We start from the raw sequence: 12,594 nt of genomic DNA on the forward strand, positions 1-12,594 counted from the left end.
AGCTGTGGGACTTCTGTGGTGGTTAAGACTCTGAGCTTCCACTGCCAGGGGTGCAGGTTTGATCCCTGGCTGGGGAACTAAGATCCCACAGATTCCACATGCCATGCAGTGTGGCAAAAAAAAAAAAATTTAAATTTAAAAAAATAAATAAATAAAAATGCCAGAAAATAGACACTCACTTAGGTCTTTTTACCACAGATCAGAAAACAGAAGTGAATAAAATAAAGGGGAAATGGTAAAAGAGAATGCTCACCCCCACCCCAATAAGCACTTTGTATCCAAGGTGTCCCAAGAATTAGCTCTTTATGTATACAGAAAACATGGGGGTTGAGTGACCTGCACAAAGTCACAGACGTTGGTGGCAAAGCCATGTACAGATTCTAAATCTGTTTCTTTGGCCGACATAAGTCTCCTCTCATGCTAAAAGAAGATTCACAATGAATGCAAATAGCAGGTATTGTGTGGGTGTATCACAGGTGACTTTGTGAAATTCTTAGAATGGTAAACCAAAATCCTAACCAAAGATATAAGTTTCTGATATACACTCTTACTTGATTTAGCACCTGAAGTACCAAAGGCACTTGATGAGGGTAAAGCAACCCCTGAGACATTAGTGATAAACATAACTTTGCATCTCTTTTCAGTTCATCATAGCTATTGTCATTTTCCACTGGGGCAATCTAGAGAACAACAAGAACAAAACAAAACAAAGACATAAATTAAAAAACAGCCAGTAAGTACAAAGGCATCCTTACATGAAAGAAATCACATTTTTAACAACTTCTATGGAAAAAACAAACATATACAAAACTAAAGAACAGTTTAATGAATTCCCATGAATCAACCAATTCTTCAACAATGACAAATTCATGGCTATTCCTTTCATTTTTTGCTCCCCTATTGTTCCCCCTCCCTCAATTATTTGAAACAAATACCAAACATATTTCATCCATAAGTATTTTATTTTTATCACTGAAAGACAAAGTCTCTTATTTAAAAAACATGTCATGAAATTATACATAAACACTCATTACAGCTAAAATATGTTCAGTAGTGCTCAAATTTCTCCAAGTATTTCATACATGTTATCACAATTACTTTGGGGGAATCTGGTTCAACATAATAACCATACAACACTGCATTTGGAATGTCTCTTAATATTTAAGAAGAATCTATAAATTTCCTCTACCTGCTTTCAAAATTCCTTTCTTTTAAAACAAGGGGGATGGGGTAGGTCCTTTGTTTTTACAGTCTCCCTTATTATGACCTCCCTTTCCTGACTACATTCCTTTGCGGCATCCACTGGCTCTAGTTTGTCCTGTAAAGAAGCCATTAGATCCAGAGGTCTGATTTTATTCAAGTCTGACTGGGCACAATATAAGTATTAATAGTATTGTGTATTTCCTTCACTTACATCCAGTTTTCTCTTTTTGCGATCAACTATTATAAAAACATAAGTTTCCAAAATAGTGACACTCATTCCTTTTTCGTTGTTGCCTAGAATGCTTTATGGGCTTCTCTGGTGACTAGTGGTAAAGAATTCACCTGCTGATGCAGGAAACATGCGTTCAATCCCTGGATCAGGGAGATCGGAGATCCCCGGCAGAAGGAAACGGCTACCCACTCCAAGATTCTGCCTGGGAAATTCCATGGTCAAAGGAGCCTGGCGGGCTACAGTCCATGGGGTTGCAAAAGAATTGGACATGACTTGGCAACTAAACAACAGTGGAATGTTTTATACAAAAACCTCTTTCTTATTCAGAATGATTTCCCTAACCTCCAGATGTGAAAAATGGAACAATTTTTTAAAGTATCATTAAGAACCAATGCATTTCAACAAATTTGATGGTTTTAACCCACTGTGGTTACTCTTTTTTATAGAGCTCAAACTGGCTCCAAGTCCTTTAAAAACTACAGCATCCTTGGTTTCTGGTATGACAAGATGACCTAGGTTTATTCTGTACATTTCTCGGTTCAAACCATATTTTTTAAAGAGAAAGAGATCATGTATTAGCACACTTTTTCTTCTGAGTATCTTAATCTTGAAGAGAAAGATGCAAGGAGACAGCACCCTGAAGAGACTATGAGATGCTGTTACCCAGGTCTTCAGAGCTGCTGTGGTTCCTACTCTGTTCTTAAGCTGTTACTTCCATTCTACGAACTATGCAGGTATCTCTGGGTAATTGAGCTAATTTACTAGTTTTGTTGGCACAGTCACTTAGTTTCTAATGCTTACAACCAAAATACAAAATAAGAACATAATGGTATAAAAAAGGAATGATCCTAATCTTTCTTTTGCATTATCATACAAATTTATTATTTTTAGTGTATCACAGATCAGATTCAACTGCCATTAAACTGTGCTAACCTGTAGAAAGTGCTGCTCCTTTAGATGGAAACACGTCCCCTTTCTCGCCCTGACCATTAGCATTTGAGCTCTTGATTATTCCAGGTTAAAGTTTGGTTAAAGACTTGTAACAGACATTTTACACTGTGCTCTCTAGGTCACAGGCACTATCTTATTTCCACCTCGTGAGGGATACTGCTATTATTCACACTACATAGAAGAAGATAACCTTAGATGTTCAGTAGCTTGTCTAAGACCACCAAAAAACAGCGCCTGTCACAGAAAGGATTTTAAACTAGATCTCTATTCAAAGCCTGTGCTCTGTTAGTTATTCTTGGTTAAAAATCCTCTTCTCTCATTCTGAAGCAAAATAGAGAATCTTAAAGTAGAGTACACAAATAACTGAAACTTGCACCTTGTATTTCCAAGGGTTATTTTGGGGAAGGGGGTATAAAACTGCTTTTCATGGGACAGGAAAAACAATAGTTCATTTAGAATCAAATAAATATCTCAAATGTGTCCAAAACAGAACTACTGATCTCATCTCCACTATTTCTGTGCTCCTCCTATAGTTTAGTCAACTGCATAGTCCTCTCTTTACCTTTATTCTGTACATCTCATCTGTCTACACAATAATGCTGTTCATCTGTGCTGTGAGACCTGCATAACCCGGACCCCTTTTACCACGAAGACCTAAAAGAGGTTCTCAACCTCAATATTTGTATACTGAGGTCAACTCTTAGGCCCATTACTAGCAAACTATGCAGTACAGCATTCTAGTGATTTACATTTTTTATAAATTTCAAGTGGATTGAAACCGTCCTATCAATCTCATTCTCATACACTACTTGCTTTCTGACTTTTTCTCTGAGTGAAGAAAGGGGGTGGAACTCCAGCTGGTCTAACATTCATTGCATATTACCCACTAACGAAACTATAAGCTCATTCCATACCCACTGTGAAAGGCAGTGGAAAAAACTTTAAGCACCACTGCCCTAAAGACAAATCAAATCTACACCAAGGACTCACAAGTAACAAAGGCGTATATATACATATACTAATAGCCACCATCCACTTTTATATAGAGAAGACCCCAAAGGTATTCTGGGCATCAGGCCCTACAGAGCACTTTAAAAAGTATTTTAGTAGTGAATCCTTTGAAAATTACCAGGAGTGTTATCTTTTGGAATCTCCTAAAGACAAAACACACTGTGGCAGATCAGAAGTTTAGCGTGTCATTTGCTTATAAATAGTAACAAGGGCCCTGGTTCTTAAACAGCAACAACTGGACTGACCAATAGCTGTCACATAGTGGTGATATTTGTACTAAGCCTTCCCAATCTGCAATAAGACTATACTTATCCACAACCAACCACAGCATCACTATCAACTATAATTCTGGAAACTACTACATTAATCTTAGTTTACCAGCTTCATTCACTGATTGGATGAATGATTAAAACCACCTCAGGTTGTATCTTGCAGCAAATAAAACTTCAATATGATCAATGGAGACAAGTTACTTTCTGCGAGTGTTTGTTAGAACCAACGATATACAGTGCCATTCAACATTATAAAATAAATACAATATGCATGCATGTTAAGTCACTTTAATCGTGTCCAACTCTTTGCGACCCCCATGGACTGTAGCCTGCCAAGCTCCTCTGTCCAAGGAATTCTCCAGGCAAGAGTACTGGAGTGGGCTGCATTCCTTTCTCCAGGGAATCTTCCTGACCCAGGGATTGAACCCTGGTCTCCCACATTGCAGGCAGGTTCTTTACCATCTGAGCCACCAGGGAAACCCAAATACAATATACTGAACATTTTGATTTTTGGATTTATTACACATTGAATTAAAAAGTCAGAAACAGTTATATTCAAAAATGCCACTGTAACTTTTTTTTAAGCAAGCAGTATTTTCCTAAACTATTATTACTTGCAAATTGGCTCTCAGTGAAACAATATTCTGTCTTTAGACTTTTCACATTAACTGTCAAAATCTTACTCTTACCTAATATTAAAAAGATAATTTCAACAAATATTTAACCACTCGATGGCACAGGAGCGGCAGCTGCGACGGCGCAGGAGTGGCCAAGAGGAGCTACCCCACGTCCAAGGTCGGGGCGGCAGCCAAGAGCACCTACCCCACGTCCAAGGTCGGGGCGGCAGCCAAGAGGACCTACCCCATATCCAAGGTAAGGAGCAGTGGCTGTGCTTTGCTGGAGCAGCCGTGAAGAGATACCCCATGTTCAGGTAAGAGAAACCCAAGTAAGATGGTAGGCACTGAGAGAGGGCATCAGAGGGCAGACAGACTGAAAACACGATCACAGAAAACTAGCCAATCTGATCACAGACCCACAGCCTTGTCTAACTCAATGAAACTAAGCCATGCCCTGTGGGGCCACCTAAGATAGACAGGTCATGGTGGAGAGGTCTGACAGAATGTGGTCCACTGGAGAAGGGAATGGCAACCCACTTCATATTCTTGCCTTGAGAATCTCATGAACAGTATGAAAAGGCAAAAAGACAGGACGCTGAAAGATGAACTCCCCAGGTCGGTAGCTGCCCAATATGCTACTGGAGATCAGTGGAGAAATAACTCCAGAAAGAATGAAGGGATGGAGCCAAAGCAAAAATAACACCCAGTTGTGGATGAGACTGGTGATAGAAGCAAGGTTCAATGCTGTAAACAGCAATATTGCATAGGAACCTGGAATGTCAGGTCCATGAATCAAGGCAAATTGGAAGTGGTCAAACAGGAGATGGCAAGAGTGAACATTGACATTCTAGGAATCAGCGAACCAAGATGGACTAGAATGGGTGAATTTAACTCAGATGACCATTATATCTACTACTGTGGGCAGGAATCCCTTAGAAGAAACGGAGTAGCCATCACAGTCAACAAAAGAGTCTGAAATGCAGTACTTGGATGCAACCTCAAAAACGACAGAATGACCTCTGTTCATTTCCAAGGCAAACCATTCAATATCACGGTAATCCAAGTCTAAGCCTCTACCAGTAACGCTGAAGAAGCTGAACGGTTCTATGAAGACCTATAAGACCTTCTAGAATACCCAAAAAAAGATGTCCTTTTCATTAGAGGGGACTGGAACACAAAAGTAAGAAGTCAAGAAGCTACTGGAGTAACAGGCAAATATGGCCTTGGAGTACAAAATGAAGCAGGGCAAAGGCTAATAGAGTTCTGCCAAGAGAATGCACTGGTCATAGGAAACACCCTCTTCCAACAACACAAGAGAAGACTCTACACATGGACATCACCAGATGGTCAACACCAAAATCAGATTGATTATATTCTTTGCAGCCAAAGATGGAGAAGCTCTATACAGTCAGCAAAAACAAGACCGGGAGCTGACTGTGGCTCAGATCATGAACTCCTTATTGCCAAATTCAGACTCAAATTGAAGAAAGTGGGGAAAACTACCAGACCATTCAGGTATGACCTAAATCAAATCCCTTATGATTATACAGTGGAAGTGAGAAATAGATTTAAGGGACTAGATCTGATAGACAGAGTGCCTGATGAACTATGAATGGAGGTTCGAGACACTGTACAGTAGACAGGAATCAAGACCATCCCCAAGATATACCCATTTGAATGCAGAGTTCCAAAGAATAGCAAAGAGAGATAAGAAAGCCTCCCTCAGTGATCAATGCAAAGAAATAGAGGAAAACAATAGAATGGGAAAGACTAGAGATCTCTTCAAGAAAATTGGAGATACCAAGGGAACATTTTATGCAAAGACGGACTCAATAAAGGACAGAAATGGTATGGACCTAACAGAAGCAGAAGATATTAAGAAGAGGTGGCAAGAATACACAGAAGAACTGTACAAAAAAGATCTTAACGACCCAGATAATCACGATGGTGTCATCACTCACACTCACCTAGAGCCAGACATCCTGGAATGTGAAGTGGACATTAGGAAGCATCACTATGAACAAAGCTAGTGGAGGTAATGGAATTCCAGTTGAGCTATTTCAAATCCTGAAAGATGATCCTATGAAACTGTTGCACTCAATATGCCAGCAAATTTGGAAAACTCAGCAGTGGCCACAGGACTGGAAAAAGTCAGTTTTCATTCCAATCCCAAAGAGAGGCAATGCCAAAGAATGCTCAAACTACCTCACAATTGCACTCATCTCACATGCTAGTAAAGTAATGCTCAAAATTCTCTAAGCCAGGCTTCAGCAATATGTGAACCATGAACTTCCAGATGTTCAAGCTGGTTTTAGAAAAGGCAGAGGAACCAGAGATCAAACTGCCAACATCCACTGGATCATGGAAAAAGCAAGAGAGTTCCAGAAAAACATCTATTTCTGCTTTACTGACTATGCCAAAGCCTTTGACTGTGTGGATAAACTGTGGGAAATTCTGAAAGAGATGGGAATCCCAGACCACCTGACCTGCCTCTTGAGAAACCTGTATGCAGGTCAGGAAGCAACAGTTACTGGACATGGAACAACAGACTGATTCCAAATAGGAAAGGGAGTACGTCAAGGCTGTATATTGTCACCTGGCCTATTTAACTTATATGCAGAGTTCATCATGAGACATGCTGGGCTGGAGGAAGCACGAACTGGAATCAAGATTGCTGGGAGAAATATCAATAACCTCAGATATACAGATGACACCACCCTTATGGCAGAAAGGAAAGAACTAAAGAGCCTCTTGATGAAAGTGAAAGAGGAGAGTGAAAAAGTTGGCTTAAAGCTCAACATTCAGAAAACTAAGATCATGGCATCCGGTCCCACCGCTCCATGGCAAATAGATGAGGAAACAGTGGAAACAGTGTCAGACTTTATTTTTTTGGGCTCCAAAATCACTGCAGATGGTGACTGCAGCCATGAAATTAAGACACTTATTCCTTGGAAGGAAAGTTATGACCAACCTAGACAGCACATTAAAAAGCAGAGACGTTACTTTGCCAACAAAGGTCCGTCTAGTCAATGCTATGGGTTTTCCAGTAGTCATGTATGGATGTGAGAGCTGGACTATGAAGAAAGCTGAGAGCCAAAGAACTGATGCTTTTGAACTGTGGTGTTGGAAAAGACTCTTGAGAGTCCCCTGGACTGCAAGGAGATCCAACCAGTCCATCCTAAAGGAGATCAGACCTGGCTGTTTATTGGAAGGACTGGTGTTGAAGCTGAAGCTCCAATACTTTGGCCACCTGATGAAGCGCTGACTCATTTGAAAAGACCCTGATGCTGGGAAAGATTGAGGGCAGGAGGAGAAGGGGACGACAGAGGATGAGACTGTTAGATGGCATCACCAACTCAATGGACATGGATTTAGGTGGACTCCGGGAGTTGGTGATGGACAGGGAGGCTTGGTGTGCTTCGGTTCATGGGGTCGCAAAGAGTCGGAAATGACTGAACGATTGAACTGATCACCTAATGATTTTCCTGTGATGACTTTTTTTAGAGATGTACACAAATCATACAGCCTGAAAACTTATAAACCCTCTGATAATAATTTCTTTTGAAGGTCAAAAGGGGATGCAGCTTTAAGTTCAGACATAAACTTACCTTAAAGAACAAAGGCAGAAGCTGAAGTTGTTCTGCAACTGCTGTAGAGAATGATCTTCCTGCACTTGCCATCAGCCATTTCAAAACTTATGGAAACAAAAACAAAGAGTCAGTCTTCACTACTGAGTTCGAGACTACATAAGGTAGAATAATTCTATGATATAGTGCAACCCAGACAACCACTCTGAGAGCTCTTCAATGTAAAGAAAGAGATCATCTGTGTTACTTCACAGATTTGATCAGCAGTGTGACAGGATCCTTAACAAAGGTTATCAACCAATCCAGGGAACTGAAATCACTTTCAAAAGAATCAATCGGCTAACTATTGATAACTATTTATCTACAAACAACCACATGAAGTACAGATGAAAACCAGCCTTCAAACATCCTCACAAAGCAAAAATGATAATGAAATTAGTTGTTTACACTCCTAGTAAAGATCTACAACTCAAAAACAACAAAACAACCTAATTCAAAACTGGGCAAAGACCTTGACATTTCTCCAAAGAAGAAACAAAAATGGAAATGAAAAGAAACAAAAATGAAAAATGAGGGCACTGCAAATCAAAACAAGATACCTTCTTCACATCTACTAGGAGAGCTGTTGTCATAAAAACAGAAAACAAGTGTTGGCCAAAAGGTGGAAACGTTGAAATCTTTCTAACACTGCTGGTTGGAATATAAAATGGTGAGGCCACTGTGGAAAATATCTTGGTGGCTCCTCAAAAAATTAAACATACAATTACCCTATGGTATAGCAATTCTGCTTTCAATACCCAGAAGACATGAAAGCAGAGACTCAAATGTAACTTTACATTAACATTCATAGAAATACTATTCATAATAGCCAAAAGGCATAAGCAACCTAAAAGTCTATGAATAGAAAAACACTGAAAACATTACACAAAGTGAAAAAAGCCAGACATAAAAGGAGAAATATTTTATGATTCTCCTTACATGAGATACCTAGAATAGGCATATTATAGAGACAGAAAGTAGATTGAAGGTTGTCAGAGGCTGAGGGAGGGGAGAATGAGGAGCTATTTTTTAACGGGTACAGAGCTTCAGTTTTGCAAGATGAAAAGCGTACAAAGATGGGTGAAAGTGATGGCTGTACAACACTGTAAAGTATTTGGTGCCACTCAACTGTCAATTTCATATTATGTACATTTTACCATAATAATTGAAAAAAAGAGAAAAAAGTCAATAGGATAATCTAAAGTATCTGTTTTTCAAGGGAGTTTCTACTAATTTGAGCCACTCACTAGTTTTTAAGAGTTTAATGCCCTGGGTTCGTTCATCTTCTTCACCAATTCCATTTTCTTCCATAACATGGTTCTGAATTTCTTCATCTACATCCATGAGGGGTTTCAACTTCTCTAGAATTCGAGCAGTAAATTCAGGGACACGAGGTGATGCTGTTGGTGCAGTGTTTGGCAAAGAAACATCTATCATGAATATATAGGTCAGCACACTGTAAAATAAAATACATACAGTAAGAATAGATCCCACATTGTGGATAAACCTAAGGTTCAAAAGTATGATCCAACCAAAGTAAATCTGCCCAGGACAATGGCTGGAGAGGGACTTGTGCCTACAACTTGAGCCTGTGCCTACAACTCTGAGGTATTAAAAACTGCAGTGTGGCGACCACTCCCCACTTGCTTGTGAGCACAGTACCATTCTATTTCACATTCACAAAGTGCAAGTGTAGTTGCTCAGTCAAGTCGGACTCTTTGGGACCCCAAGGACTGTAGCCCACAGGCTCCTCTGTCCATGGAATTCTCCAAGCAAGAATACTGAAGTGGATTGCCATTCCCTTCTCCAGGGGATTGTTCCAACCCAGGAATCGAACTGTGGTCTCCTTCCGTTCAGAGCCTCTCATCTAAGGTCCCACAACACAATATAAAACAAAATCTGAAGAAAAGTATATCACAAAACTCAACAGTAACATAAACAGTATGTATTATTTGACACCAAAATTTAATAAAAAGAACTCAAGAGGTATACCATACCACAGGGAAAATAATACCCACCTCCCTATTCTTTCCCTGACATTTTTGTAAACCTGGGTGAGTTTGGGCTCCAAATACTTCAGTAGTCTATGTAATAACTCAGGCACTCTCCACTCTTGCTGGGCAAGGCCGCCTTGGAGGACATAGAGTCGACTAAAAATCAAAACAAATGAGAGCTGGGTTAGTGCCCCTCTCCACCTTTACCTGTCCCCCACTCCCCAACTCTGTGGCATGTGGGATTTTAGTTCCCTAGCCAGGGATCAAACCCATGCCCCTTCAGTGGAAGTGCAGGGTCTTAACACTCGAACACAAGGGAAGTTCTGCCTTTACATGTTAACAGTCTGTATTCTACCTAAAATTGTTTCATTTTCAAGCTGACAGTTTAGAACAGCATCTTTAGGAAGATTTTATTATTTTTTTCTACATCATTTTCTCTGTATCCCATTTCATCTCCACTACTATACAGACAAAAGAAACAGACTTTAGAATACTCACTGAGTTAATCTCTAAGCATTAGAAGTTTCCTTACTAATTAATATTAATAATAAATGACTTTTCTTATTAACAGGATTATCTAGATTTCCTTCTATTGTTCAGTAATTTGTTTTACAGCTCCTTATGCCCAAGTATGTTTTTCCTTAAAACGATTACTATCTTCTTTCCTAATAGGAAAGTGTAAAAAATTAGATCACGTGATAAGGAAGTTAGTAATATCATAATGGTACAAAAGAGCCGTCCTGATAGAAAAGATGTTAACAATAGAGTAGGCCGGACCTACTTTATGTTTGAACTGCTCAGGCTGCCTTCATTTCTCCTACTTGTTCTCAAGTGAGAAATAACTCTACGTAGCATCATAAGTTGTATGTAAATGGACTATGGTCATCTCCCAGAAGAACAGGGTTACGATATGTAGCTGTTAGAGGTTTAGAGCTTCACTTCCACTTCTACATCAAGAACAAAGATGTTTTCTTTTGTTAACCTCCTCAGTTTCCTTCTTATTTACCATGCATCTACAAAGGATCCTCCTTCGCCACTCAGTGGTGATTCCAACAGCAGTTCAAAAAGCCAATGAAGTTTCCGGGGATCTCTGCTTTCCTGTGTTGAAAACATAAAGTAGCAATTCAAACAGGGGCCATATAATTCTGCAAATAAATCAGACATCCTTACTTTAGAAATATAAACAAACCTAAGTCTTGAGGAAGAAAATCAAATTAAAACTTATGGGTGAGTCAAATCCAAATGTAGCTGACGTTAGGAAGAGCAACAGTGAGAAAACTGTCAGCTAATCAGACTGTTTTAAATCAAAGTATAACTGCTCTGCACGTTTCTGGTGTCAAAAATGACACCTATAACCTTGTATCATCTGGCTTTTACTATATATAAGTGACACTTCTAGGTATATGATTTGGCTTGTCATTTAATCTAAAAATGCAATTATCATGGCAGAGAAGGTATAATTATTACTTAAGAGTTATCACTCAAGGCTTGTTTAAAAGGCTAAACAGCACCATCTCTCCAGTTATGTAAAAGGACAAAATTTCAGGATCAAGAAATATGAGATTTTACATATTTTAAGATGGGGTATGAAATAGTTAGAATAGATCATTAGTGAGACACAAAAATGAAGAGGAAAACTTACACAGGATGTTGCTATACAAGTTCCCCAGTCGTTGTAAGTTTCTACTGTAATGTTGGACAATGCTGTTCGAAGTAGAGGACATAGAAGTTCCCAAAGCTTCTCCACCTACTCAAATAAAATATAGAAGTTAACGATACTCAGAACACTTTCCTTCAACTATCTGTTCCTGCAAACCCACACATACAAATACACAAACTGATCTTTCCTTTATTTCTTAAAAGACCCAAAGAATCGAAGAAGGTATCATGATACATGAAAACATGGCCAGATAATATAGCAATTTCCTCCCCTCTTCCCCCCGCAAAAAAAAAGAAAAGAGGAGACAACTTATATGGTTCCTTACAAAATCTCTCCTACTATTGAGAAGTTATCTATTCAAATGTCTGAATAACATAGTACACTGAGCTAAAACAAAACCTCAATCATCTCTGTATTTTGCATGCTTACAGTCACAGGACTGAATTCTAATACAGGAACCAATGACATTTCAATACAATTTAGTATTACCTGAAAGCATCATCTTTATATTCCAAGTTTGGGGTTAATATAAATAGCATTTAAAAATGTGTTCCAGTTACACAGGCAGTGAATATATGGGTCTAAACACTGAACTACTTCTCATAGTTTAGTGAGAGCACAAATATCCTTGACAAAATGCAGATTCTGATTCCCAAGTGATGCTTAAGCTACAGGTCCATGAACCCTACTTTAGTCAAAAGGACCTATGTAAAGACAAATGGGGAAGAGATGGTTTGCGATAAAATTTCCAGTTTAGCATTAGACTCTGAATAAAAAGAAAAACAAGCTATATTTTATAACAACTAAAAAGGAAAGGAGCTGTATTCTGGGATTGAGGTAACTCAAAAATGACAGAGAAAGGATGACAAGGCTACATATTAACATGTTTACATAAAACTGTTTCATGATATGCCAGGAAAATGTCAATGTTACAAACTAACAAATTCTTTTATTTAATACATGATTTGAATAAGTATAAAATAACATATTAATATATTAAAAAGTGTTCATAATCCTCCTACGTGTAA

General features: G+C 38.8%; 1 protein-coding gene across 3 annotated transcripts in view; it reads right to left on the minus strand.

The window, feature by feature from the left end:
- The window catches only part of PSME4 (proteasome activator subunit 4), a 99,377-nt gene that overhangs the window by 8,610 nt on the left and 78,173 nt on the right, over positions 1-12,594 (minus strand). For all 3 annotated transcript variants that reach the window (XM_055540080.1, XM_055540079.1, XM_055540081.1), the window contains 6 exons: positions 11,549-11,653; positions 10,913-11,004; positions 9,931-10,062; positions 9,160-9,368; positions 7,895-7,980; positions 552-680 (listed from right to left, as the gene is read on the minus strand). In XM_055540080.1, coding sequence (XP_055396055.1) covers positions 552-680; positions 7,895-7,980; positions 9,160-9,368; positions 9,931-10,062; positions 10,913-11,004; positions 11,549-11,653 — 753 coding nt within the window. The remainder of the gene's footprint in view (positions 1-551; positions 681-7,894; positions 7,981-9,159; positions 9,369-9,930; positions 10,063-10,912; positions 11,005-11,548; positions 11,654-12,594) is intronic.

This window comes from Bubalus kerabau, chromosome 11 (genome assembly GCF_029407905.1).
Source record: "Bubalus kerabau isolate K-KA32 ecotype Philippines breed swamp buffalo chromosome 11, PCC_UOA_SB_1v2, whole genome shotgun sequence".
Classification (NCBI taxonomy): Eukaryota; Metazoa; Chordata; class Mammalia; order Artiodactyla; family Bovidae; genus Bubalus; species Bubalus kerabau.